Raw genomic sequence first — 27,766 nt, 5'->3', positions numbered from 1 at the left:
CTGTGTGACAGGAATGGTTTTATTTTTGTTTTGGAAAGAGGAAAAATATCTCCATAGACTGTCCCCTGTCATACAACTGTCAGTGGTATGGTCAAATTAAAATGTTTAATTTTGAAATATCTCAGTGTATATAATATAAAGGTAGAGAAAACAATGTAATACTCCCCGATGCACCCACCACCCAAATTTAATAAATATCAACATTTTGTCATATGCACATCAGATCTTACTTTAAAAAGCACTATATAGTCAAATAAAACAAACTCTTTCTCACCACCTCTACCCTAATGTTGAAGTGTATCTCATTGATACATTTTTTTACTTCTGCATACATACAAATATATCTATAAATAGTATATGGTTCAGTATGTTTAACAATGTGTATAAATGGACCATTCAGTGTAATATTTTTACAGTTTTTTCCCTGGCAATATTAGGTTTCAAGATTTAGCCATGTTGAAACACAGGGACAGAGTTCATATTATTTAATTCCCCTATGAGATTCTTTTGCATAAATATGCCATTATTTTCCATTCTGTTGATGAACATGGCAGTTGTTTGCAATATTTTGTTCTGACCAAGTGCCTGCATTGAAAAGTCCTGGAAGGATGTTTCTCTATGATACATACCTAAGAAATTGTATATATCTTTAACTTGCTGAAATATTTCAAATTATTCTCCAAGGCAGCTGTACCAATTGACACACCAGTTTACACGAATGCTTCTGTCTCCCCACATGCTCACTAATATGTAGTATTATCAGACTTTAAAAACTTTGCTAATCTTTTGGGTGTGAACTGGTATTCCTGTCTTTTTTATTTTTCTCTTTCCTGGTGAAGCTTAGTGTCTTTTTAGCATCATTTTAAAGTTTCCCTTCCATCAAAATAATTCAGATCGACATTAAATCCAAGTGGGCAAAAACTGTCTAAGCCTTGGTAATATAAGAACACATGTCACCAATATTCTGTTCTTGACACTAGAATCACCATATTATTGGCCCTAAAGATTCTTGTCAAAAGAGGCAGGTTTTAGATAATGTGAAAGGATCGAGTGCTATACTCCCTCTCATATCCACTCCACCCGCCTGGTCAACCCTCCCAACGGTCACAGACATCTCTGCTTTATTCCTGGAATATCCACATTGTAGTAATTGTTAACTATAAATTAAAAAGAAGGACTAAAATAAATGATTTGAAAGTCAAAGATTCATCATTTAAAATGGAAAAAAATGCAAAAAAATCCACATCCGTGAGATACATTTATCTACCTCTCAAATTAGTAAAACAAATTTTTCAAAGTCAGTGTACATAGAGTCATCACAGTCATTTGTGAACTGCATAGAGCAATATAAATTGTATAAAATTTCTCTAGAGTAAGGTGGTAATACCTAGTATAAGCCTTAATAATTTGCATACTCTTTGAAAAAGAAACTTCACTTCTAGGAATTTATCCTAAGGAAATAATCAGATAACCATGCAAAGTTATATGTTAAGAATGGTCCCAAAAGTATATTTATATAGCAAATTATCTCTTTTTTTTTTGGCCGAGCCCCTGTGCGGCTTGCAGGATCTTAGTTCCCCAACCGGGCCCTGGCAGTGAAAGTGTGAGTCCTAACCACTGGACTACCAGGGAACTCCCTTATATAGCAAATTATCCAAATGTCCAATAGCATGAGATTAATTAAACATGACCTGGCACAAACCAACAATAGAATATTATAAAGCTGTTTAAATGATTATATAAAATATTATTTAATGGTAATGGAAAGATATTCACAGTAAGCAAAAGGAAAACTACAAGGAAAACTACAAAACCATTCCCATTGGTTGTGTTTAAAATGCACTGGAAAAGACTCTTAACTAAATGTTAACAATGGCTACCTCTAGGTGGTGGGATTACAAGTGATTTTTTTCTTTTGCTAATGTGACTTTTATAAATTTTATACATTTTTGTAGTAAAAACAAACTAAACTATGTTAAGGAAGTCAAAAATTCTAGGACTCTGGTAGGCAGCATGCAGTTACCTCTTTTTCATCCCCAGCCAGGCCTTCCGTGAGAGGAGCGTAAAGGATCAGGTACCCTGACGCTCCAGCCACTGGGTTCCATCTCGCCCTCAGACTGTTCTCAGTCACATCGTACAGTTCAAGGTCGGAAGCTATAGGTAAAGAAACTGCAAGAGGAGTTTTTTTTTAATGGTCAGCCATTTATCAGTGTGCTTGCTTATTTCAAGGTATCTATCTATATGTTAGGATCTAAAACTAAACATATTTTTCAGGTAATTTTTGTCCTTGAATCTGTGCACATGGCCATATAAGCCCCTTTGGGGAAGGTAAACATAATGAATGTTTAAGAGCAGGAATGACACCTTTTAGCTTCTTATATCTCATTACAGTGATGGGCACATCTGTCTGGGAGCCAGTCAAGAGTAGGGAGACTCTTCTGACCATTGTTTTATGCCCATTACCAAGCATAGTGTCTGACCTGCAGCAGCCATTAAAAATAGTTGTTGGGTCACTTAATAAATGACAGAATGGGGGGCTGGATGAACAAACACATGAATAAATAGACACTCATCAACACATTCAATCAGAGACAGTGAGGAGACATGACTGTCAGTAACAATAGGATTTGAGAAAAATAAAATAATCAAGAAATAAGATTTGCCATATTGGAGAGGTAGGGAAAAAGGGATTAAGAATAAATTGCAAGTTCCTGGATTAAACAATGTCAATAAAAACTATGAAATGTTGTTTTCAAATATAATTCCAGGTCCTGCTTGCACTCCCAACCACAATATCAAGTTCAGGACTTTGCTTACAGGTGCAGTTCCCTATCATACTTCTACTGGCGTGCCCATAGTACTTCACTGCACTAATTTGTTTGTGTATCTTTGGGTTGCATTTTCTCCTTTGCTAGTCTAAAACTTTCTTAAGGGCAGGGATTGTTGCTAAAAATATTTCTGCAAAGCAGGAGTATTAACACCTGCCTTACAAATTGCTTTCAGGGATAAATCCAATAATGTGTTGGACAGGAAGTGTGATTATCATAAAGCCTGGCACCTTGTTATTGGTCTATCAGAGGCAGAGTTTTTAGATCAACTTTATATACTACCTGGCATGTAATAGGAACTCAATTAATGTTTGAAATAACTAAATGAGTGGGTGATCAAGTTTCTTAAGATTATCTCTTCCCAGGATTCTCTGAACATGTGTGCGTGTATATATGTGTGTGTGATCAAGATCTTGATCAGTTAAGGAATGACTGACTAGTATTCATAAGTTTTAATCACAGTGATACTCATAAAGAAAACAGATGTAATGTACTTTCCCTAATATTCTACTAGGCAGGAGAGCTACAGAGCTCCTTCTCTACTTCTAATGACAAATTCAAGCCCACGGCTTAGTTTTTAATAAGCATTCACTAAATATTTGTTTATTAAATGAATAAATGTATTTTGCACCCTTCATCACTAAGATTTCTCTCTCCTAAACATACCAGAGTTTTATAATATCCCTCCCAATATATGGCACCTGCAAACTGCAAATATAGCATGGACCAGTGCTACGTACAGCACAACTAAGCCACCGGATCAATGTCACACAGAATCAGAAGTGGGTACAATTCAATACACACCTGTGGTTTCAGTTCCCCGAAGGCCTTCACTAGCGGTATGAGCATATATTGCAAAGACTGCTATCTGATATTCAGTTAAAGACATCAAGTTTTTCAATACCGTGGAAGATACGCTTCCATCCACCACCACCTGTTGAAAGAACAGTTTGAGGAATGAGAAAATGGAATATCTCACACGCAGACTGGAAATCCAAAAGCAAAAATACCTCTAGCAAGAACCTTTCGTTAAATATTTTCTTATTTGCACCACATCCTCTTTTCCACTGTGGCAGTCAATTCCCCTTGAATTCTCACATGAAGTGACCCACCTTTTAGGAATATGTCCAAAAGTCCCTTACTAATTCACATCTAATGGAAACTGTGTCATTCCCAAGCTAATTGTTATCCTAATCACATCCACTTAGTAACAGTTGACATGTGATATTTTTCCATGGAGCCTTAGGAAGCATTTAAAAGGTTTATTAGTAATGAAAAAGATAAGAGCTATTGGAAGCACTCTGAATTTTTTTTTAAGTCCAGATGATTTAAACCTCTAGAATCTACTCAAACACTTAAAAAAAACAAAAACCAAAAAACATAAATCCTGCCATAATGCAGAAGAAAATTGTGAAACATGCTGAGGTCAATCAGAGGTTAGAACAACAAAAGGTTAGCACTTCAAAAGAAGAGAGGGAGGGACTTCCCTGGTGGCGGGGTGGTTAAGAATCCACCTGCCAATGCAGGGGACACAGGTTTGATCCCTGGTCCAGGAAGATCCCACACGCCATGGAGCAACTAAGCCTGTGTGCCAACTACTGAGCCTACGCTCTAGAGCCTGCAAGCCACAACTACCAAGCCCACGCACCACAACTACTGAAGCCCGCGCACCTAGAGCCTGTGCTCGGCAACAAGAGAAGCCACCGCAATGAGAAGCCCGCGCACCGCAACGAAGAGTAGCCCCCACTCAACGCAGCTAGAGAAAGCCCGTGCGCAGCAACGAAGACCCAGCGCAGCCTTGATTAATTCATTAATTAATTAATAATTAAAAACAAAAAAAGGGAGATTTCATCACATTTTAACATATTCCCTGTATCAAAGACATGAAATGGGAACCATCCAATCATCTGGCAATAGATGTTCTCTCCTGTGATGGCCAACCCATGAGAAAGGTCAGCCACAGGTACTTTATTATGGCTTCTCTCTTGCACGAATCTCCGCAAACATCCAGGAAATCCCAAACCCTGGAGGACTATATGACCACATTATTTGGAACACACAGACTTCCTTAAGGCAGAAAGTTCAGACCACTCCCAAAGTAGAAAGAAAATATCAGTAGCAAAAGGGGATTCTGGCCAGATAATTAACGACTGATTCCTTTTGCCTTAGAACTCATTAATTTTTAAAATCACAAAAAAGTAAAGTCAAAATAAGTTGTGTTAGAAATGGACACATGACCAGTTCTGAAGGTTCCTTGATGGAGGTAAGAGGAGAAGATGTAAATACCATAACCTAGAGAGATAGAAGAACAACATAGACACATGGAAATGTATTTCAGTCAAATAATTTTAAATGCTTGTGACAGAATAATCTCCTTATATACACATTTCTGCCTTGTCTTCACTACCGTACAAGAATTGAGAGAATGAAAATAATGGTTAGAAAATACTGTCTCCTTATTACCTCTTCTGGTTTTCCACCCCTGGCAGGATAATACACGACTCTGTAATTTTCCACTTTTCCTGGGGCATGAGTCCAGTTTACCATAAAGCTCCTGGCAGTGACTTCAGAAGTAATCAGTTCTGTAGGTGGCCCAATGGTGGCAAGGGCTGAGGCTAAATTTTAAAGAAACACATAAAATGAACCTCTTTCCCATAGTTATTTCTTATGAACCTAGGAAACTCCACTAGTCAGAAATGATTGTTGATTTTATGCTGCCTCTAAGATTTTCATTTCTAAATAAATTAATTCAGTAATTCATTATAGGCATACCTCAGAGATATTGTGGGTTCAGTTCCAGACCTCTGCAATAAAGCGAGTCACTCAATTTTTTTGGTTTCCCAATTCATATAAAAGTTATGTTTACCTTATACTGTAGTCTATTAAGTGTGCAATTGCATTATGTCTAAAAATAACAATATACATACCTTAATTTAAAAATAATGCTTTTGAAAAAATGGCACCAATAGACTTGCTCGACACACGGTTGCCACAAACTTTCAGTCTGTAAAAAACACAATATCTGCAAAGCGCAATAAAGCGAAGCACAATAAAACAAGGTATGCCTGTACAACATTTTGTTTATTGAAACATTTTTCTATTAGGTACCAATCACTATGCTAGGTTCTGAGGATACAACCTTAAGTAAGACATAGCCCTTGACTCTAAGGAACTTTCTTGCTATAGAATAGTAAAAAAACAGAAACAAAAATACAACATTAATTGAGTTTGTATCTAAAGGTACTCTTCTGAGCTCTTTAGAAGTATTACCTCATTTAATTCTCAATAGTTGCTATTATTGTTCCCATGTTGTAGGTGAGAAAACCAAGTCAGAATGATGTGAAATAACTTGCCAAAGTCACATTGTTAGTGAGTACCAGAGCTGAGACTGATACCCAAGCTTCTTGACACAAGAGCCTGTGTTTTTATGCAACAGAGGGTACCGCCTCTATACTGAAGACTTCAACAAATGGCCAATATTTAAAAGTAAAAAGAGAAGAAAAAGCAACTAATATACACTGAATGTCCACTATAAGCTAAACATCATGTAAGCACTTTATGTGTGTTATATACATGTTAAAACAATGAGTCTGTAAAAGATTTGGGACATGTAAAGTTTAAACTCCTTGAACTTTAGGATTTATTATCTGCTAGGGGCACTTACTTAAAGGGACTTTAGTAGCCATAACAATGGGGAAAAAAACATAGTTATGGAATAATAACTATGGCCAGGTACTTTATTACATGTTTTATCAGCAACCACATGTAGAATTTTTTGTGGGTAAAAATGGGCTCTAAAGTCATCTCATCAAGCACTCAGAGAAATTTATTCAGGAAACTACTACTTGGCTGCCCAACCTAGTCCCAAGAGTTCTAGCCCAGGGAAAGAGGAATGATGGAAGAGAGAAGGACATGTAGCCAAATAGAATCATTCCACACCCTGGGTACAGTAAAGGCAGGAAATAAAACCAAACTCTTAAAGCAAGATCTGGATATTACCTTCTTCTCAGATCACATCCCTATTAACCAGGTGTAACCTGTAGACCAATGATATCATGAGGAACAAGGGTTAAAAATTCCATAATGGCTGAGCATCCAGGAAGATAGAGCAGATGCGCTTTTCCCTACTCTTCCCCTCAAGTACAAACAAAATTTCTGGAAATTATGTATACGACAAGCATAAGACCCTGAAAAGTAAAGAGAAGAAGGTAGATGGGAAAGGGACTGTTGGACCCAGGGAATGGTACAGTGGTGAGTTCCCTGAGTTTCCTTTTGCCTCACGTATCCTAGACGTAGAGCTAAAGAATCCAGCCACCTAGAAACACAAACAAATACAGACAAAAACAATCCAATGAAGTCTGCTCTCTCTAGCCAAAGGGCCAGGAAAGGAGCAGCCTGCCAAGACAGAAAACTTTTAGGCAATAACTGCTCTAGTCTAGACAAAAACCACAGAAAAAAAAACCCCAACTGTGGCCCCATCCCCACTCATACCAGCAAAGGTCAAGTGGGGAGCCAAGACGTCTACCTTTCCTGACTGTAACGGAGTGCCCCAACATTTACCCTCATCCTATCATGCAACCAGGGTGGTAGGAGAAAATACCAAATAGGGAAAAGAGACAATCATCCCTGACAAGTAGTAACAAATCCTTCCACCTCACTTCCATCTGTGATATATGGGGAAACCACATGAAGAGCTGGGACTTCCATCCCCACCTGGTAGTACTGAGGCACCACTCCCCTTTCCCTCTGGGATGGTATCACAGTAGATCTAGTGGTAAGTCAGTACTTGAAGAAATAAGGCCTGAAAAATTCTCAAATTTGACAAAGGGTGCAAACTATAGATTCAAGAAAATGAGTATACCCCAAATAGATAGGCCAACAGAAACTCACCCCAAAATATACCATAGTCAGACTTCCTAAAACTAAACTCAAAGAAAAAAACGTAAAAGGAATGGGGAAGAAATGACACCTTATTTTTAGGGAGAAATTTTTTAATGACAGCAGATTTCTCATCAGAAACCATGGAGCCCAGAAGAAAGTGGCATAACATTTTTCAAATATTCAAAGAAAAAAGCTGTCAACCAAAACTCTATCTAGCAAAAAATATCTTTTAGGAATGAAGGGAAAATCAAATCATTCTCAGATAAAGTAAAATTAAATAAGAATTTTTCACCAATGGACCTATCCCAAAAGAAGGACTAAAGGAGGTTCTTTAAACAGAATAACAAAAAGAAGGATTTCTGGGACTACAGAAAGGAAGAGAGAATGACAGAAAGCATTAAAATATGGGTAAATACAATACAGTTTACTTCTCCTCTCAAGTTTCCTAAATTATGTTTTGTGGTTGAAGAATTATAACAATTTCTGATGTGGTTCAACATTTTTAGAGAGGAAATATTTAAGACAATTGTATTACACACAGATATGGTAAAGGGACTTGAGGGAGGTAAGGTTTCATCACTTCACTCAAACTGGTAAAATATCAAGATCAGCAGACTGGGATAAGTCATGTATATATAATATAATAACTACAGCAACAACTAAAAGATATACAAAGAGATTCCATCAAAAACATTATAAATAAATCAAAATGTAGTTCTAAAAATGTTTAAGTAACCCACGGGAAAAAAAGATAAAGAAAACTGAGATGTGAAAACCAGAGAGAACAAACTGAAAAAAAAAAATAAATAAAAATTAAAAAGCAGGTTTAACCTCAAACATATCAATAATTACATTAAATAAAAATGGCCTAAGCATACCAATTAAAAGGAAGCAATTATCAGAGTGGATTTAAAAACGTGATCAACTATATGCTGTCTACATGAAATCCACTTCAAATATGATATAGGAACGTTGAAAGTAAATAGATTTTAAAAATTATATTATGTAAACATTAATCAAAAGGGAGTAGAAATGGCTGTATTAATATAAGATAAAGTAGACTTCAGAACAAAGAAAATTACCTGAGACAGAGAAAGACATTACATAATGATAAATGGTTAATCAACCCAGAAATCCTAGCATTCTAAATGTATATGCACCAAAAAAAGAGCTGCAAAACATATAAAGTAAAAGCTGATAGAACTGAAAGAAAAAACAGACAAATCCACAATTTTAGATGGATATTTAACATCTCTCTCTCTCAACTATTGATAAGACAATGAAACAAAACAATCAGCAAGGATATAAAACTCAACAAGACCATCAACAAACAGGATCTAGTCAAAACTTATAGAACATTGCATATGACAGCAGCAGAATACACATCCATTTCAAGCACCTGCAGAGCATATACCGAGATAAACCATATCCTGGGCCAAAAAACAAACCTCAGCAAATTTAAAACAATTGAAATCATACAGAGTGTGTTCTCTGATGACAATGAAATAAAATTAGAAACCAACAACAGAAAGATAACAGAAAAAAGCCCAAGCACTTGGTAACTATAAATAACACACTTCTAAATAATCAATGGGTCAGAGAGGACATGTCAAGACCAAAAAATATTTTAAATTGAATTAAATGAAAATACAACATATCAAAATTTAGGGGCATTGCTAAAGCAGTGCTGAGAAGGAAATTTAAAGCATTTAACTAATTACACTATAAAAGAGAAAACATCTCAAATCAATAATCTAAGAGTCCATCTAAAGAATCTAGAAAAGTGAAAGCAAAATAAACCCAAAACAAGCAAAGTGAAGAAAATGAAAGTAAGAGCAGAAATCAATGAAATAAAAAACAGAAGAAAAATAAAGAAGTTCTATGAAACCAAGAGCCAGTTCTTTAAAAAAAATGCAAACGTCTAGCAAGCCTGAAAGAAAAATAAAAAAAGAGAAGATAAAAATTACCAATATCTTGGAGGAAACAGGAGTTATCACTATAGACCCTGCAGACATCAAAAGAATAAGGGAATGCTATAAACCACTCTACACACATGAATTCTACAAGTTCTATGAAATGGACCAATCCCTTGAAAAGCAGAAGCTTTCCCTTTAAGATGGGGAATAAGGCAACAATACTCATTCTCATCACATTTAACACAATACTAGAAGTTTTAGCCAGTGAAATAAGGCAACAAAAGGAAATAAAAACCACAGAAATCAAAAGGAAAGAAATAAAACTATCACTATTTGCAAATAATATGACTTTCTACATAGAAAATCTCCAAAAATCTAGAGAAAAACTCCTAGAAATAATTAATAATTTCAAATAATAGGGTCATCGGCTACAAGGTAAACATACAAAAATATAATTATATCTGTATATACTAGCAATGAAAATGTGAACACCAAAATTAAAAATACAACTAAAATTTCTCAAAATAAAATTAAATACTAAATGTAAGTAGAACAAAACCTATATAGAACTTGCATCCTGAAAATTAAAAAATGCTGATGGAGAACTCAAAGAATATCTAAACAAATGGAGGGATGTGCCATGTCCATGGATTAGAAGAATCAACAGATTAAAGATGTCAATTATTCCTAAGTTGATATTTGATAATTGAAAATTGATTTAATGCAATTCCTAACAAAATTCCAATAAGACTTTTTGTAGAATAAAAACTATTCTAATATTTATATTAGATTATTATATAAATTAAATATAGAATATTATATAAATGTTATTCTAACACTTACATGGACTATAAGGAAGTATAATAGCAAAAACAATTTTGAAAAAGAATAATCAAACAGGAGAACTCAGTCTATCCAATCTTAAGACTTACTATACACCTACAGTAAATCAAGACTGTATGACATTGGAAGGGGGTTAGACACATAGACCAAATGGAACAGAAAAGAGAACCAAGATATAAACACACACAAATGTCTCCAACAGATACTCAACAAAGTTGCAAGGTAATTTCAATGGCAGAAATACAGCCTTTTAAGCAAGTAGTGCTGGAACCTTAAACTAAACTTCAAATCCTTTACAAAAAATTAACTCACATCATAGATTTAATGTAAAATATAAAACTTCTGGGAAAAAAATAAAAAGGAAAATATTTGGGAATCTAAGACCAGGTAGAGTTCTTAGACTTGACACAAAAAAGCACTAATCATAAAATGGAAAACAGATAAACTGGACTTCATCAAACTTTAAAACTTTTGTTCTGCAAAAGACCTTGTTAAAAAGATAAAAAGATAAGCTATAGATTGAGAGAAAATATTAACAAACCACATGTCCAACAAAGGATTATTACCTAGAATATAAAGAATTCTCAAAGCTCAACAGTTAAAAACTAACACAAAAAACAACCCCAAAAAAGTCCAGTTAGAAAATGGACAAGGGGGGCACCTTCAAGATGGTAGAGGAGTAAGACGTGGAGATCATCTTCCTCCCCACAAATACATCAAAACTACATCTACACATGGAACAACTCCTACAGAACACCTACTGAACGCTGGCAGAAGACCTCAGATTTCCCAAAAGGTATCAGATGCCCTCAGGTGACCTACACACAGAGGTGGGGCCAAATCCAAAGCTCAACCCCAGGAGCTGTGCAAACAAAGAAGAGAAAGGGAAATTTCCCCCAGCAGCCTCAGGAGCAGTGGATAAAATCTCCACAATCAACTTGATGTACCATGCATCTGTGGAATACCTGAATAGACAATGAATCATCCGAAAATTAAGGTGGTGGACTTTCGGAGCAACTGTAGACTTGGGATTTGCTTTCTGCATCTAATTTGTTTCTGGTGTTATGTTTATCTTAGTTTAGTATTTACAGCTTATTATCAACGGCAGATTTGTTTAATGATTTGGTAGCTCTCTTCCTTTTTTATTTTGTTACATATATATATTTTTTATATTCCTTTTTCTCCTTTTGTGAGTGTGTATGTGTATGCTTCTTTCTGTGATTTTCTCTGTATACCTTTGCTTTTGCCATTTGTCCCAGGGTTCTGACTGTCCTTTTTTCTTTTTTTTTTCAGTATAGTCTTTAGCACATGTTATCATTGGTGGATTTGTTTTTTGGTTTGTTTGCTCTCTTCATTCTTTCTCTCTTTTCTTTAATTATTTTTTATTTTTTTATTTTTAATAAAGTTTTTCTGTTTTATCAACTTTATTTTATTTTATTTATTTATTTTTTCTTTCTTTCTATCTTTCGTTTTCTCCCTTTTCCTCTGAGCCGTGTGGCTGACAGGGTCTTGGTGCTCTGGCCGGGTGTCAGGCCTGAGCCTCTGAGGTGGGAGGGCTGAGTTCAGGACATTGGTCCAGCAGAGACCTCCCGCCCCCCTGTAATATCAAACAGCAAAAGCTCTCCCAGAGATCTCCATCTCAACACTAAGACCTAGCTCCATTCAACGACCAACAAGCTACAGTTCTGGACACCCTATGCCAAACAACTAGCAAGACAGGAACACAACCCCACCCATTAGCAGAGAGGCTGCCTAAAATAATAATAAATTCACAGACACCCCAAAACACACAACCAGAAGAGGTCCTGCCCATCAGAAAGACAAAATCCAGCCTCATCCACCAGAACACAGGGACCAGTCCCCTCCACCAGGAAGCCTACACAACCCACTGAACCAACCTTACCAAGGGGAGCAGACACCAAAAACAACAGGAACTACGAACCTGTCACTTGCAAAATGGAGACCCCAATAACAGTAAGTTAAGCAAAATGAGAAGACAGAGAAATACACAGCAGATGAAGCAGCAAGGCAAAAACCCACCAGACCAATCAAATGAAGAGGTAATAGGCAGTGTACCTGAAAAAGAATTCTGAGTAATGATAGTAAAGATGATCCAAAATCTTGAAAATAGAATGGAGAAAATACAAGAAACATTTAACAAGGACCTAGAAGAACTGAAGAGCAAACAGACAGTGATGAACAACACAATAAATGAAACTAAAATTTTTCTAGAAGGAATCAATAGCAGAATAACTGAGGCAGAAGAAGGGATAAGTGACCTGGAAGATAAAAGAGTGGAAATAACTACCGCAGAGCAGAATAAAGAAAAAAGAATGAAAAGAATTGAGAACAATGTCAGAGACCTCTGGGAAAATACGAAATGCACCAACATTCGAATTATAGGGGTCCCAGAAGAAGAAGAGAAAAAAAAAGGGACTGAGAAAATATTTGAAGAGATTATACTTGAAAACTTCCCTAACACGGGAAACAGTCAATAAATCCTAGGAGAAACATGACAAGACACATATTAATCAAACTATCAAAATTTAAATACAAAGAATAAATCTTAAAAGCAGCAAGGGAAAAGCAACAATTAACATACAAGGGAATCCCCATAAGGTTAACAGCTGATCGTTCATCAGAAACTCTGCAAGCCAGAAGGGAGTGGCAGGAAATATTTAAAGTGATGAAAGGGAAAATGCTACAACCAAGATTACACTACCCAGCAAGGATTTCTTTCAGATTAGACAGAGAAATTAAAACCTTTACACACAAGCAAAAGCTAAGAGAATTCAGCACCACCAAACCAGCTTTAAAACAAATGCTAAAGAAATTTCTCTAGGCAGGAAAAACAAGAGAAGGAAAAGACCTACAATAACAAACCCAAAACAATTAAGAAAATGGTAATAGAGACATACATATCGATAACTACCTTAAATGTAAATGGATTAAATGCTCCAACCAAAAGACATAGACTGGCTGAATGGATACCAAAACAAGACCTATATATATGCTGTCTACAAGAGACCCAATTCCGACCTAGGGACACATACAAACTGAAAGTGAGGGGATGGAAAAAGATATTCCATGCAAATGGCAATCAAAAGAAAGCTGGAGTAGCAATTCTCATATCAGACAAAATAGACTTTAAAATAAAGACTATTACAAGAGACAAAGAAGGACACTAAATAATGATCAAGGGATCAATCCAAGAAGAAGATACAACAATTGTAAATATTTATGCACCCAACATAGGAGCACCTCAATACATAAGGCAAATGCTAACAGCCATAAAAGGGGAGACTAACAGAACACAATCATAGCAGGGGACATTAACACCCCACTTTCACCAATGGACTGATCATCCAAATTGAAAATAAATAAGGAAACACAAGCTTTAAATGATACATTAAACAAGATGGACTTAATTGATATTTATAGGTCATTCCACTCAAAAACAACAGAATACAATTTCTTCTCAATTACTCATGGAACATTCTCCAGGATAGATCATATCTTGGGCCACAAATCAAGCCTTGGTAAATTTAAGAAAATTGAAATCATATCAAGTATCTTTTCCGACCACAATGTTATGAGATTAGATATCAATTAAAGGGAAAAAATCTGTAAAAAATACAAACATATGTAGGCTAAACAATACACTACTAAATAACCAAGAGACCACTGAAGAAATCAAAGAACAAATCAAAAAATACCTAGAAACAAATGATAATGAAAATACGACTACCCAAAACCTACAGGATGCAGCAAAAGCGGTTCTAAGAGGGAAGTTTATAGCAATACAATCCTACCTCAAGAAACAAGAAACATCTCAAATAAACAACCTAACTTTATACCTAAAGCAATTATAGAAAGAAGAACAAAAACCCCCAAAGTCAGAAGAAAGAAAGAAATCATAAAGATCAGATCAGAAATAAAGGAAAAAGAAATGAAGGAAACGATAGCAAAGATCAATAAAACTAAAAGCTGGTTCTTTAAGAAGATAAACAAAATTGATAAACTGTTAGCCAGATTCATCAAGAAAAAAGGGAGAAGACTCAAATCAATAGAATTAGAAATGAAAAAGGAGAAGTAACAATGACACTGCAGAAATACAAAGGATCATGAGAGATTACTACAAGCAACTCTATGCCAATAATATGGACAACCTGGAAGAAATGGACAAATTCTTAGAAAAGCACAACCTTCCGAGACTGAACCAGGAAGAAATAGCAAATATAAACAGACCAATCACAAGCACTGAAATTGAGACTGTGGTTAAAAATCTTCCAACAAACAAAAGCCCAGGACCAGATGGCTTCACAGGCCAATTCTATCAAACATTTAGAGAAGAGCTAACGCCTATCCTTCTCAAATTCTTCCAAAATATAGCAGAGGGAGGAACACTCCCAAATTCATTCTACAAGGCCACCATCATCCTGATACCAAAAGCGGACAAAGATGCCACAAAAAAAAAGAAAACTACAGGCCAATATCACTGATGAACATGGATGCAAAAATCCTCAACAAAATACTAGCAAACAGAACCCAACAGCACATTAAAAGGATCACACACCATGATTAAGTGGGGTTTACCCCAGGAATGCGAGGATTCTTCAAAATAAGCAAATTAATCAATGTGATACTGAAGGATAAAAACCATATGATCATCTCAATAGATGCAGAAAAAGCTTTCGACAAAATTCAACACCCATTTATGATAAAAACCCTCCAGAAAGTAGGCATAGAGGGAACTTACCTCAACATAATAAAGGCTATATATGACAAACCCACAGCCAACATCATTCTCAATGGTGAAAAACTGAAACCAATTACACTAAGATCAGGAGCAAGACAAGGTTGCCCACTCTCACTACTATTATTCAACATACTTTTGGAAGTTTTAACCAAAGCAATCAGAGAAGAAAAAGAAATGAAAGGAATCCAACCCGAAAAAGAAGAAGTAAAACTGTTACTGTTTGCAGATGACATGATACTATACGTAGAGAATACTAAAGATGCACCAGAAAACTACTAGAGCTAATCAATGAATTTGGTAAAGTAGCAGGATACAAAATTAATGCACAGAAATCTCTTGCATTCCTACACACTAATGATGAAAAATCTGAAAGAGAAATTAAGGAAACACTCCCATTTACCACTGCAACAAAAAGAATAAAATACCGAGGAATAAACCTACCTAAGGAGACAAAAGACCTGTATGCATAAAACTATAAGACACTGATTAAAGAAATTAAAGACAATACAAACACACGGAGAGATATATCATGTTCTTGGATTGGAAGAATCAACATTGTGAAAATGACTATATTACCCAAAGCAATCTACAGATTCCATGCAATCCCTACCAAACCACCAATGGCATTTTTCACAGAACTAGAACAATAAATTTCACAATTTGTATGGAAACACAAAAGACCCCGAATATCCAAAACAATCTTGAGAAAGAAAAACGGAGCTGGAGGAATCAGGCTCCCTGACTTCAGACTATACTACAAAGCTACAGTAATCAAGACAGTATGGTACTGCCACAAAAAAACAGAAATATAGATCAATGGAACAGGATAGAGAGCCCAGAGATAAACCGACGTGCATGTGGTCACCTTATCTTTGATAAAGGAGGCAAGAATATACAATGGAGAAAAGACAGCCTCTTCAGTAAGTGGTGCTGGGAAAACTGGACAGCTAAATTAATTTCTAAACAGTGAAATTAGAACACTCCCTAACACCATACACAAAAATAAACTTTAAATGTATTAAAGACCTAAATGTAAGGCCAGACACTATAATACCCTTAGAGGAAAACATAGGCAGAACACTCTATGACATAAATCACAGCAAGATCCTTTTTGACCCACCTCCTAGAGTAATGGAAATAAAAACAGAAATATACAAATGGGACCTGATTTAACTTAAAAGCTTTTGCACAGTAAAGGAAACCATAAACAAGATGAAAAGACAACCTTCAGAATGGGAGAAAATATTTGCAAACGAAGCAAGTGACAAAGGATTAATGTCCAAAATATACAAGCAGCTCATGCAGCTCAATATCAAAAAAACAAGCAACCCAATCCAAAAATGGGCAGAAGACCTAAATAGACATTACTCCAAAGAAGATATACAGACTGCCAAGAAACACATTAAAGGATCCTCAACATCACTAATCATTAGAGAAATGCAAACCAAAACCACAAGCGGTATTACCTCACACCAGTCAGAATGGCCATCTTCAAAAAATCTACAAACAATAAATGCTGGAGAGGGTGTGGAGAAAAGGGAACCCTCTTGCACTGTTGGTGGGAATGTAAATTGATACAGCCACTATGGAGAACAGTATGGAGGTTCCTTAAAAAACTAAAAATAGAACTACCATATGACCCAGCAATCCCACTACCGGGCATATACCCTGAGAAAACCATAATTCAAAAAGGGTCATGTACCACAATGTTCATTGAAGCACTATTTACAATAGCCAGGACATGGAAGGAATCTAAGCGTCCATCAACAGATGAATGGATAAAGAAGATGTGGCACATATATACAATGGAGTATCACTCAGCCATAAAAAGTAGTGAAATTGAGGTATTTGTAGTGAGGTGGATGGACCTAGAGTCTGTCATACAGAGTGAAGTAAGTCAGAAAGAGCAAAAGAAATACCATATGCTAACACACATATATGGAATCTAAAAAAAACCCAAAAAGGTTCTGAAGAATCTAGGGGTAGGACAGGAATAAAGATGCCAACATAAGAATGGACTTGAGGACATGGGGAGGCAGAAAGGTAAGCTGGGATGAAGTGAGAGAGTGGCATGGACATATATACACTACCAAATGTAAAATAGATAGCTAGTGGGTAGCAGCCACATAGCACAGGGAGATCAGCTCAGGGCTTTGTGACCACCTAGAGGGGTGGGATAGGGAGGGTGGGAGGGAGATGCAAGAGGGAGGAGATATGGGGATATATGTATATGTATAGCTGATTCACTTTGTTATAAGGCAGAAACTAACACACCATGGTAAAGCTGTTATACCCCAATAAAGATGTTAAAAAAATAAATAAATAAAATAAAAATTAAAAAAAAGAAAATGGGCAAAAGATATGAACAGATGTTTCATCAAAGAGGATATACAAATGCAAATAAGCATGTGAAAAGGTGTTCAACTTCATTAGCTATCAGGAAAATGAAAATTAATACCACAATGAGATAGCACTCCACACCTATCAGAATGACCAAAATAAAATATAGTAACAACAAATGTTAGTGACAATGCATAGAAACTGGATCACATATGTTGCTGGTGGGAATGTAGAATGCTACAGCCACCCTGGAAAATTGTTTGGCAGCCTCTTAATTAAAACTAAGCTACACATGCAATTACAATATGATGAAGCATTTGCACTCCTGGGCATTATCTCAGAGAAATGAAAACTTATGTTCACAGAAGAACCTATACATGAATGTTCATAGCAGCCTTTTTTGGTAACAGCCAAAAAATGGAAAGAACGCAGATGTTTTTCAATGTGTGAATTGTTAAACAAAGTGTGGTACATCCATACCAGGGAATACAACGCAGCAACAAAAAGGAAAGAGCTACTGATACATGCAAGTACTTTGACGAATCTCCAGGGAATAACCCTGAGTGAAAAAAGCCAGTCCTCATAAGTTACATACTGTATAATTCCATTTATATAACATTTCCAAAATGAAAAGTATTTAGAGATGGAGAACAGATTAGTGGTTGCCAGGGGTTAGGAAGATGTTGGGGGAGGGAAGGAATGTGGCTATAGAAGGACAACAGAAATGGTCCTCGTGGTGACGTGAATGTTCTGTATCTTGTCTGTATGAACGTCACTTTCCTGAATGTGATATCGTACTGTAGTTTTGTAATATGTTACCATTGAGGGAAACAGGTAAAATATACATGATCTCTTTCTACATTATTTCTTACAAATTCATGTGAATGCTCAGTGATCTCAAAATCCAACATTTAATTAAAAAACAAACATGATGGTCTAAATGCAACACCATGGAGATATTATCTAGTAATTTAAAGTATCACTCCCACAAGCCCATGGAAGCTACCAATATACTCCCTTTTCTATTCTGATGATCCCTGTCTTGAGAGCACAAAGGACTGTTTAGTAAGTCAATGTGAAAAATGATATGAATTTTCATAATCCATGATAGACTTTTGCACAGAGTAATACCCACACAAGCAGAGCAACTGTGCTCTGCCACTCATTGTACCTTTGATCTCCCTGTCCTGTTCTTCCACCCTGGAGCAGACAGTCCTCGTCAGACTCTCCACAACTGTATGCATCAGGTCAAATTCGGCGACATTGTACACATGAGTGCTGTCTGGTTCAGAGGCGATCTCCTGCAATTCATTCTCATCCGCGTTTTTCACCCCTGGCATTGAGGACAACAGGGAGGGTCATGACGGTCGTGCCCCATTTGAAAAAGCAACTGCAGTGAGCCCGACCTGTACCCATCAGTCTCCACCGCAACCAAAGCACCTGTACTTTAAAGAGGCACATCTCATGTCAGATTGTTTTTTAAATTCACTTTCAAAGTCATTTTTATTTTATTTTTAAATTTTTATTATTTTTTGGCCTCACCGCTCGGCATGTGGGATCTTAGTTTCCCAACTAAAGATCGAACCTGCACTCCCTGCCGTGGAAGGGCTCGTCCTAACCACTGGACCACCAGGGAATTCCCTCAAAATCATTTTTAAATGATTAAGTCTTAATTTTGTTCAGTACATCTTAACAGGAAGATGTATTGATGAAACTAACTTCTGTCTTTCATAAATATTGCAGAAGCAATAGTAATTAAACCAGTACTCTACACTATCCGAACTTCAGGTTTAAATTTTTATAAAATTAGTTTACTTAAATTGAGACAGAAAAATCCTTGGCCCTCTTGGAATTTTCTAGTCTATCTTAGCCATGGATGCTAACAATTAGAGTGTGCTTACTATGCCCCAAGCACTTCAATGTTTTCTATATATTAACACATTTAATCTTCACAACCAATCCTATGAGTTTGGCATTACTGTTTCTCCCATTTTACAGATGAGTAAGCTGATGCACAGAGAGGTTGATTCACTAGCTCAAGGAAGCACAACCAGTAAGTATACAGCTGGGGTTTCACCCAGGCAGTCTAGATCCAAAGCCATATGCTCTTATGCTATCTCAAGCTGCCTCTCAGAAGATTACACATTAAACTGAGTAAATATTTACCAGTGAAATTAGAAATAGAAAAAGGGAGGCACAGGATTGGGTTTCATGGGTGTAAAGGTAGATTTCTCTTCCCCAGGCTTCAGTAAACAAGAAGCATTTCTTTAAAAATCCCAGTCATTGCAATTATCTAAGGATGTTAAAAAGAGGTACTATGGAAGCAAGGAAGAGAGATTACCTGGGGCAACATAAATTACTTCTTAGGTGCCCAGCTGTGCCATTTAAGTTATCTGCCAACCTCAAGAGATTGAGTAACAAAGCATCAGTTGTTTCTGAACTATTTGCTTTAGGGGGTTATAAGATAATAAATACTACTGATTTCCAGGTAATTCCCAGAGAAAAAGTCCAAATCACATCTGAATGAGTTCACTTAAACTCATCCATTCATCATTAACGAGACCACAGAATGGAGAGTAAACACATAAATTAATCCCTTATTAGCGTAAGTCTTCTGTAGGGATTTTCTTTGTTGAACAAAAGGATAGCAAAATAAAAAATAAAAATTAAATCAATCTCTCTAATGTTCCTTGTCTGACAGACCTCTACAATAGCTTTTAAAATGCATAGTTGGATCTGTGTCCACAATAGCAAAATAACAGTGCATGCTGAAGCAATGAGCTTAATGTCAATAATACTTTTCATGGCATTTAGTTAAAACCAACAAGTTTGGATCATTTAAGAATATTCTAGAGAAGATAAGCCCCAAATCTCTCTTTCTCTCTCTCACCTTTCCAAACAAAACAGTCTGTTGTAAAGAGCACGGAAAAGTAAGGAAATGGTAATCGTGACTTGGATGGAATTTGTTCTGTAAGGATTTTACCTTGTTCATATTTATGCTCCAGCACCCACCAAAATGCCTGCCACCCAGCAAAGAAGCAAATACTTCTCGAATGAAACATTCTATAAACCACATTTTGAGTAACAAATCTAGAAATCAGTTAGAGGAATTGTCTCTATTTTTTTTTTTTTTTTGTCAGTCTCTACTAAATAGAAGGCCTTCCTATCACCAAAGAAAATGTAAACAATTTAATCAAGAGCAAAATTGCATCAACTAAATATTTTGCAGTTATTCTGTGTGCCATACATATTCTTCCCACAAACCGATACCTTATAAAGGGTTATATTCAAGGAAATAATACCGCATATCTACAATTCTTTGCTTTCTTAACTACAAGACCTTAATTCCTTGAAAATGATAAATTGGTTTCTCTCTACACTATCAGAGAAGAGATAGCTATAAAGTGATACTAAAGAGAAAAGTCTTGACTAATTAAATGGTAACGAATATGTACCTAACCTTTGCACTTTATGCTTTTCACAACATTTTGTGTGTGGTATCTCACCTAGAGATCCTCACACCATAAGATCCATCAGTTCCATCACTTCCATTTTTAATGTAAGGAAGTTGGGCTCAGATCAAATGACTGGCTATGACTAGAGCCAAGGGGGGAAAAGGCCAGGGGGAGGCGGAAGGATAAATTGGGAGATTGGGATTGACATATACACACTACTATCTATAATATAGGTAATTAATAAGGACCTACTGTAGAGCACAGGGAACTCTACTCAGTACTCTGTAATGACATATATGGGAAAAGAATCTAAAAATGAGTGGATATATGTACAGGTATAACTGATTCACTTTGCTGTACAGCAGAAACTAACACAACATTGTAAATCAACTATACTCCAATAAAAAAAAAAAAAAGACTTGAAAGTGTTCAGGTCTCTAGGCTTTCAGTGGAGTGTACTCTGCATCATATATAGTTTTAAGTGGTTGTGTGTCTGTGTCCATTGTTGAAACAGGACCATAATTAACAAATACCTATGGCAAACAGTTCTACACCAGATTCACGAAGGTTTCTGGATGGTGGAATAATATCATCTTGGGATTTTCCGTCTGTGATTAAAATGCCAATTTTGGACACTCCAGTCCTTGCTCCTGCTTCTGGTTTAAAGCTGTTTTCAAAGACGTAGTTCAAAGCAAGACCTAGGAGAAAACAAGAAAAAATAAATACAACACAACCATCTCTAATAAAAAGCCTTCCAATTCTGCAAAATGTAACCACAAGATGAGTAACTTAGAAAGTTAAAAGAGTTTTTATTAGATGTGAACTTTCATCTTCATTTTTACAATAAACTATTCTTTGACAGATCCAATGAAAAACTAAAATCCACCAAAACAGAGGTAATAAAAAATAGCTGAATAGTGCATCATTTCAGAAACTAACATTCATAAAGAACATTGAATTCATATCAAATGTATATTGACAGATCTGTGTACAAGAAAATCTAAACCTTTATAATTAAGGATGAAGCAAGAATACCCACACAGAAGCAAATGTCCCAAATATCATCACTACATTTTCAATTTTGTTCATGATGATCTAAAATAACCCACAAATTCTCTCTGTTTTATAGAGGTAGAAGGGGCAGATCTAATATGATAGTTGAACTCCTGCCTTTTGAGTGTGACACTTTTCACCCAGAAAAAATAAATACCAAATATTGTTATAGGATTTGTGCTTAATAAATTTTTGTTGTATTAACAAAAAACTTGTTAGATTAACCTCCAATTGGTAAGGCAATTATCAGGATTTCAGTGGTTTACTTAAAATTCAATGACAGCATCTCTATTATTTAAACTGAGCATCCACATTGTGGGCCCACAGAAGGAAATTGCATGTATTAGGGTTAAAACCTGTGATAACCTTTTGTGGTTGGGTCATGGATAACTGTAATCTAAATATTCTTACATTACAGTTGTTCCTTGGTATCCACAGGGGGATTGGTTCTAGGACCCCCTGTGACACCCAAATCCATGGATACTCATGTCCCTCATATAAAATGGAGTAGTATTTGCATACAACCAACGTGCATCCTCCCGGATACTTTAAGTCATCCCTAGATTGCTTATAATACCTAATACAATGTAAATTGTCTGTAAATAGTTACCAGCATGCGACAAATTTAAGTTTTGCTTTTGGGAAATTCCTGGAATTTTTTTCCAAATATTTCTGATCCCTGGTTGGTCGAATCTGCAGATGCTAAGGGCCGATCGTACTCATTTATCAAAAATATTGGTGAACCAAAGCTCCATAAATATTTCCATGATAACTACTGATTGAAGAATAAGGGTAAAGAAAATATCTTCCTTGAAAATAGGTAGAAATTTGATTTTATTGAATTGACAGTGTGACTGGAGGAAAAACAGGTGAAGAGGAAGAAAAATGAACTGACAAAGGTTAAGACAGCTACTAAAGCCTGTCAGCGTCAGGGACTGCGCGGATCTCTTCTAGTTCAACCAAGCCCTTCCTGGGACATTATATTCATACAGCAAAAGGCATGAGATGTCTAGGTTTTAACTCTTAATGCTAGGTTTGAGAAAAGAGCCATCTAAGAACTTTATATGCTAGTTTGGTTTAAAAATACTATGCTAAGACATGCAAAGTGGCAAAACGAAGTAATAAAACTATTCTTCAGCAAGATATGTTGCTAAAAATGTGGACTAAACAAAAACATACCTGTTAGTGTATTTCCTCCCTTGTATGGTAGATTTCGGACAGCTTCGATCACCTCATCTTTTGTGTTAAAAGCATTCAAGTGCCATTCTATTCTGGGGTCGCCGCTATACTGTGCAAGACCTGGAAAAGAAAGATGAGAAAGCCCACCCAGAAATGATGGGTTACTCAAAGATCTAGTGGACCATTCAAGAAACTAGAATGACGAAGGGCCTAATCTTCACAACATTTTTTTCTCTGCCTCGCTAGGTACTTCCAAAATGAGTTCTTGACATCAATTTAAGGAATTTTCAACATAGCTGGGGGCTGAAGGAATGTATATATTTTCTAGCCATCTAGAAGCGAGTACCCAATCAGGTACTTAGCATTTTTTTTTAAAGTCTGATCATGTTTGTAGATAAAAGGTCTAGATTTATTTAATATTTTTCATTGAGGTAACATTGGTATATAACATTATACCAGCTTCATGTGTACAACATTATATTTTGACTTCTGTATACATTATAGTGTTTGTTTTTATTCCCAAAGGAATGAGTTTTCTTTATGGCTATTTAGAAGGGAAACTAGGAGACTTTATATAATAAAATGGATATGTTGCTCAATGATTTACACCTTTTTTTTTGCTTTTTATCTCAGCTAGAATTAATTTGGCAAAGATTATCTTGTACTATAAAACATTTTCCAATTGTTAAACATTCCACTGGATTCAGCTGTGTTTTTTTTAAATAAAAAGAAAACTTTTACCCAATAAATTCTTAAACAAATGGCAACTTTAAAATTATTATTATTATTATTATTATTATTATTAGGCAGAGAAGGTTTTGGCTTTCTAGAAAATTGAAATGTGTTCAATAATTAATTGAGTGACACTGTCACTGCAAAAATTAGTAGAAATAAATATTTATTGATGCAAACTTGCCCTTTTGGGAATATCACTATTGTTAAACCTGTAATTCTGAAAACCATTTGGTAAAGAATCTTTGAAATTTCTTAAGAAGCTTCCTGGTGGTTTTACACTGGCAGCAGACTGCTGTTAATGGTAGAAGATGTACCAATTCGTGTCTTCTCGGAGCCCACGTCGAATGCTGTAACCAGGTTTTCCAAAAAAGACCGAACCAGTCTGAAGTTGAATCTTCCAATACTCCATGAGCCATCAACCAGGATTACAATATCAGCAATAGCTGGAGTTTGACAGAAAAACTTCACTTCTGCAAAGTACAGACCAAAAAAGTATCTGTGTTACTGTTGGAACTTTTAAGAGTGAGTTTATTTTAAGTCTTTCAGATAATTTGGTGCTAAGAATACAATAAAGTTTCCATTAAAGCAACCATATTTTTATAACTGTTCTTTTAAATGCATTTGTACCAGGAAAAAAAAATGTGGTAACAGCTGGCAGCGGAACCAATGTTCTGGAAATAGCAAAACACTGGCAGGTTCACACCATCTTGGCAACTCAAGCCTTCTGCGTATTTTAAAAAGTAGTGTCTGTGCAAAAGCATCCAGTTTGGGGTTTTAGTCTGTAGCTTCTTTCCAGGAAAGGTCTTAGCAACACCCGTGTAGGAGAGTCAACAGGGATAGGAAGATAGCCAGGAAGCAGAGAGGCGGCTCTCCCATTCTGATAACTCTATGCTAGAGGAAGTCAGTCAGAAGAGAAGAAAACATGGGCTTCCCGAATTCAAGGAAAAGGCAGGGCCGTGCATTTAATCTAAGAAAGGTACACAGACCTTTGCTAAAATAGGAAGGGTTTGTGGAAGAAGAAAATTGGAAAAGAGCCCAAGAATTTCCCCCAATTCAAATATTTTTACATATTGTGTCTATCTGACAGTAAGATTTTATCCCTAAAAGTCATTTAAGTAATTGATTTTTTAAATTAAGTTTCAGAATAAGGATCTAGAAAAGGATGCCTGGTGACTGGAGTGGCACTCCCTTAAGCTTTGCCCTCAGGGAAAGTCTTAGCCCACAGTGATTGCGGGCAAGATGCAAAGGGCAAACAGCTGTCCTTGCAATAAAGGGGGTAGGTCTGTGCTGGATGAGGTGAAAACCACCACTTACATTCACACAGAGCCAGAATACTAGACTATTCTTAATGGGTTTAAGAATCCTTAAAAATGTCACAGTATTGTCAGTATCTTTACCGGCAGTGCTTTTTACTGCCATTTGTGCTTCCCAAAGGATGGCTTAACTTTGCTGAATTTTCATATTAGGACTGGACATCAGGAATATTGTGTGTGTATATGTGTCCATGTCAACTTCTTGAAATGCCCAGCAAATCCCTACTTTGCTTTCTAACATTAAAATGACAATAAAACAATTTAAAATATAATTTATGTAGTGAAAAGCAAAATAAAGAAGTGTTCATAAATAAATTGAATATATTTTTTCCTGGGGGGAAATAGTTGAACTACTATGTTTAATATATATCTCACTTTAATATATATCTCTGTACCTACTGGCCACATTTAGTTAAAACGATCTTGGATCTTGGTTTTTTTCACATTTGTGGAATACCTAGATCCTTTTACCAGATGGGGAAAAAATGTATTTGTCAAGGAAATACTCAGATACTCATTATGTAAGCTAAACAATACAGCTCAATCCAAAGTTTATATATTACATTTTTGGGCACCAAATCTCCCTTCTTTAATGACCAAATACAAAGCCACCACTAACTTAGGAGTCAGCCCTCTGTACCACACTAAAAAGTTCTAAAACAGAACAATGCAAGAAGTCATGGGGTAGAAATTAGTTTGTGCTTTGGAAATAATCAGGGAAAATTAAAGTCTTAAGAAGCTTTAAGAATCTATTTCTCTCAATTTTTATGGGGAAACTGACCTGAAATGAAAAGTAGTTTTCTTTTTCTTCCAAAACTATTGGGGATATTATTTCACTTTTTAATTAAAAAATTTTTTAATTGTTTGGGTACACTGCAGACAGGATCTTAGAAAGGGAGCAGTTTCTCTTTGCTTACTTAGAAGAGGGCTATGAAAACTGGTATTTTCCATTTTAAAATTGTTTCCAATAAAAATATTCTGTTAACTTAGCTCATTCAAGTCATTTTGACTTGGAGATTAAAATTCTAGATATCTCCAAAGGAAGACAGAAAATTAATTGAATAGAAATTAGAATACTGATAAATTTAGTGATATTAAATTTGTTTAAGTTGTTCATCAAAAGACACCTTAAATAAAATAAAAAGATAAGTTATGACTGGAAGAAGACATGTACAATATAAAAAACTGAAAAAGAATCAGCATCAAGAATACATAAAAAACCATGAATAGATACTTCAGAGAATAGGAAATATATCATATGGTTAACAAATGAATGAAGAGAATGTTTAACTACATTGGTGATCAGAATAATAAAAAAATCAAGATCATGATGAGGTACAATTTGTACTCATTCAACAGGAAAAAAATAAATTTAATAGCATTTATGATTACTCTAAAGATAATGAAATATTTAGGTATATATTTAAAACATGTGCAAGATCTGTGTGCTGCAAATTACACTACTGATAGAAGTCAAAGAAGACATAAACCAATGGAGAAGTCTACCATATTCATGGACAGGAAGACTGAACATAGTACAGATGTCAATTATCCCCAAATTGATCTATAGGTTTAATGCAATTCCTATCAAAATCCCAGAAAGGTTTTCTTAAGACATGGACAAGCTTATTCTAAAATTTATATGGGAAGGCATAGACCCCAGAATAGTTTTTTAAAAAGTCATGACAAAGAAGAATAACATGGAAGGAATCATTTTACTGGGTATTCACCCTACTTACTGTAAATAAGTAATGGGTATTTCAGAGGGTTAGACACACACATCAATGAAAAAGAATAGAAACGCCAAAATAAACCCATACAAATATGCTCAACTGTATGATTTTATAACTAAATATGATTTTAGACAAATGTTCAAAAGTACTTCAACAGATGGTGGGAGAGCAACTGGATATCCATGAAAGAAAGAAGAAAGAAAGGAAAGAAAGGAAAGAAAGAAAGAAAGAAAGAAAGAGAGAGAGAGAGAGAAAGAAAGAAAGAAAGAAAGGAAGGAAGGAAGGAAGGAAGGAAGGAAGGAAGGAAGGAAGGAAGGAAGGAAGGAAAGAAGGAAGGACGGGAGGGAGGAAGGGAGGAAGGAAGAAAGAAAAAAAGAAGAAAGAAAGAAAAAGAAACTTGACCTAAACCCTATACTTTATACCAAAATTAATTCAAAGTGGATCATCAACTTAAATGTAAAAAGTAAAATTATAAAGCTTTTAGGAAAAAAGTAGAAGAAAATCTTTGGAATGTATGGCTAGAAGAAGAGTTCTTGGAATCGACACCAAAAGTACAAACACATAAAAAGAAAGCTTGATAAACTGGACTTCATCAAAATAAAATACTTTTGCTATGTGAAAGCTCATATGAAGAAGATGAAAAGACAAGCTATAGACTGGGAGAAAGTATTTGCAAACCACACACTCAGCAAAGGATTAGTATCTAGGTTACATAAAGAACTCTCAGAACT

At 35.6% G+C, this 27,766-nt stretch overlaps 1 protein-coding gene across 4 annotated transcripts in view; it reads right to left on the bottom strand.

Moving 5' to 3' along the window:
* Positions 1-27,766, bottom strand: part of COL14A1 (collagen type XIV alpha 1 chain) — a 238,104-nt gene that overhangs the window by 154,521 nt on the left and 55,817 nt on the right. For 3 of the 4 annotated variants that reach the window (XM_061172166.1, XM_061172167.1, XM_061172168.1), the window contains exons 5-11: positions 24,304-24,456; positions 23,255-23,374; positions 21,556-21,720; positions 18,739-18,900; positions 5,292-5,443; positions 3,633-3,762; positions 2,024-2,169 (exon numbers count right to left, since the gene is read on the bottom strand). In XM_061172166.1, the coding sequence (XP_061028149.1) occupies positions 2,024-2,169; positions 3,633-3,762; positions 5,292-5,443; positions 18,739-18,900; positions 21,556-21,720; positions 23,255-23,374; positions 24,304-24,456 (1,028 nt within the window). Of the gene's footprint in view, positions 1-2,023; positions 2,170-3,632; positions 3,763-5,291; positions 5,444-18,738; positions 18,901-21,555; positions 21,721-23,254; positions 23,375-24,303; positions 24,460-27,766 lie in introns of all 4 variants that reach the window. The other variant, XM_061172169.1, reaches the window with a different exon arrangement.

Source organism: Eubalaena glacialis, chromosome 17, assembly GCF_028564815.1.
Source record: "Eubalaena glacialis isolate mEubGla1 chromosome 17, mEubGla1.1.hap2.+ XY, whole genome shotgun sequence".
NCBI classification, from domain to species: Eukaryota; Metazoa; Chordata; class Mammalia; order Artiodactyla; family Balaenidae; genus Eubalaena; species Eubalaena glacialis.
This window is presented reverse-complemented; position numbering and strand designations above follow the sequence as displayed.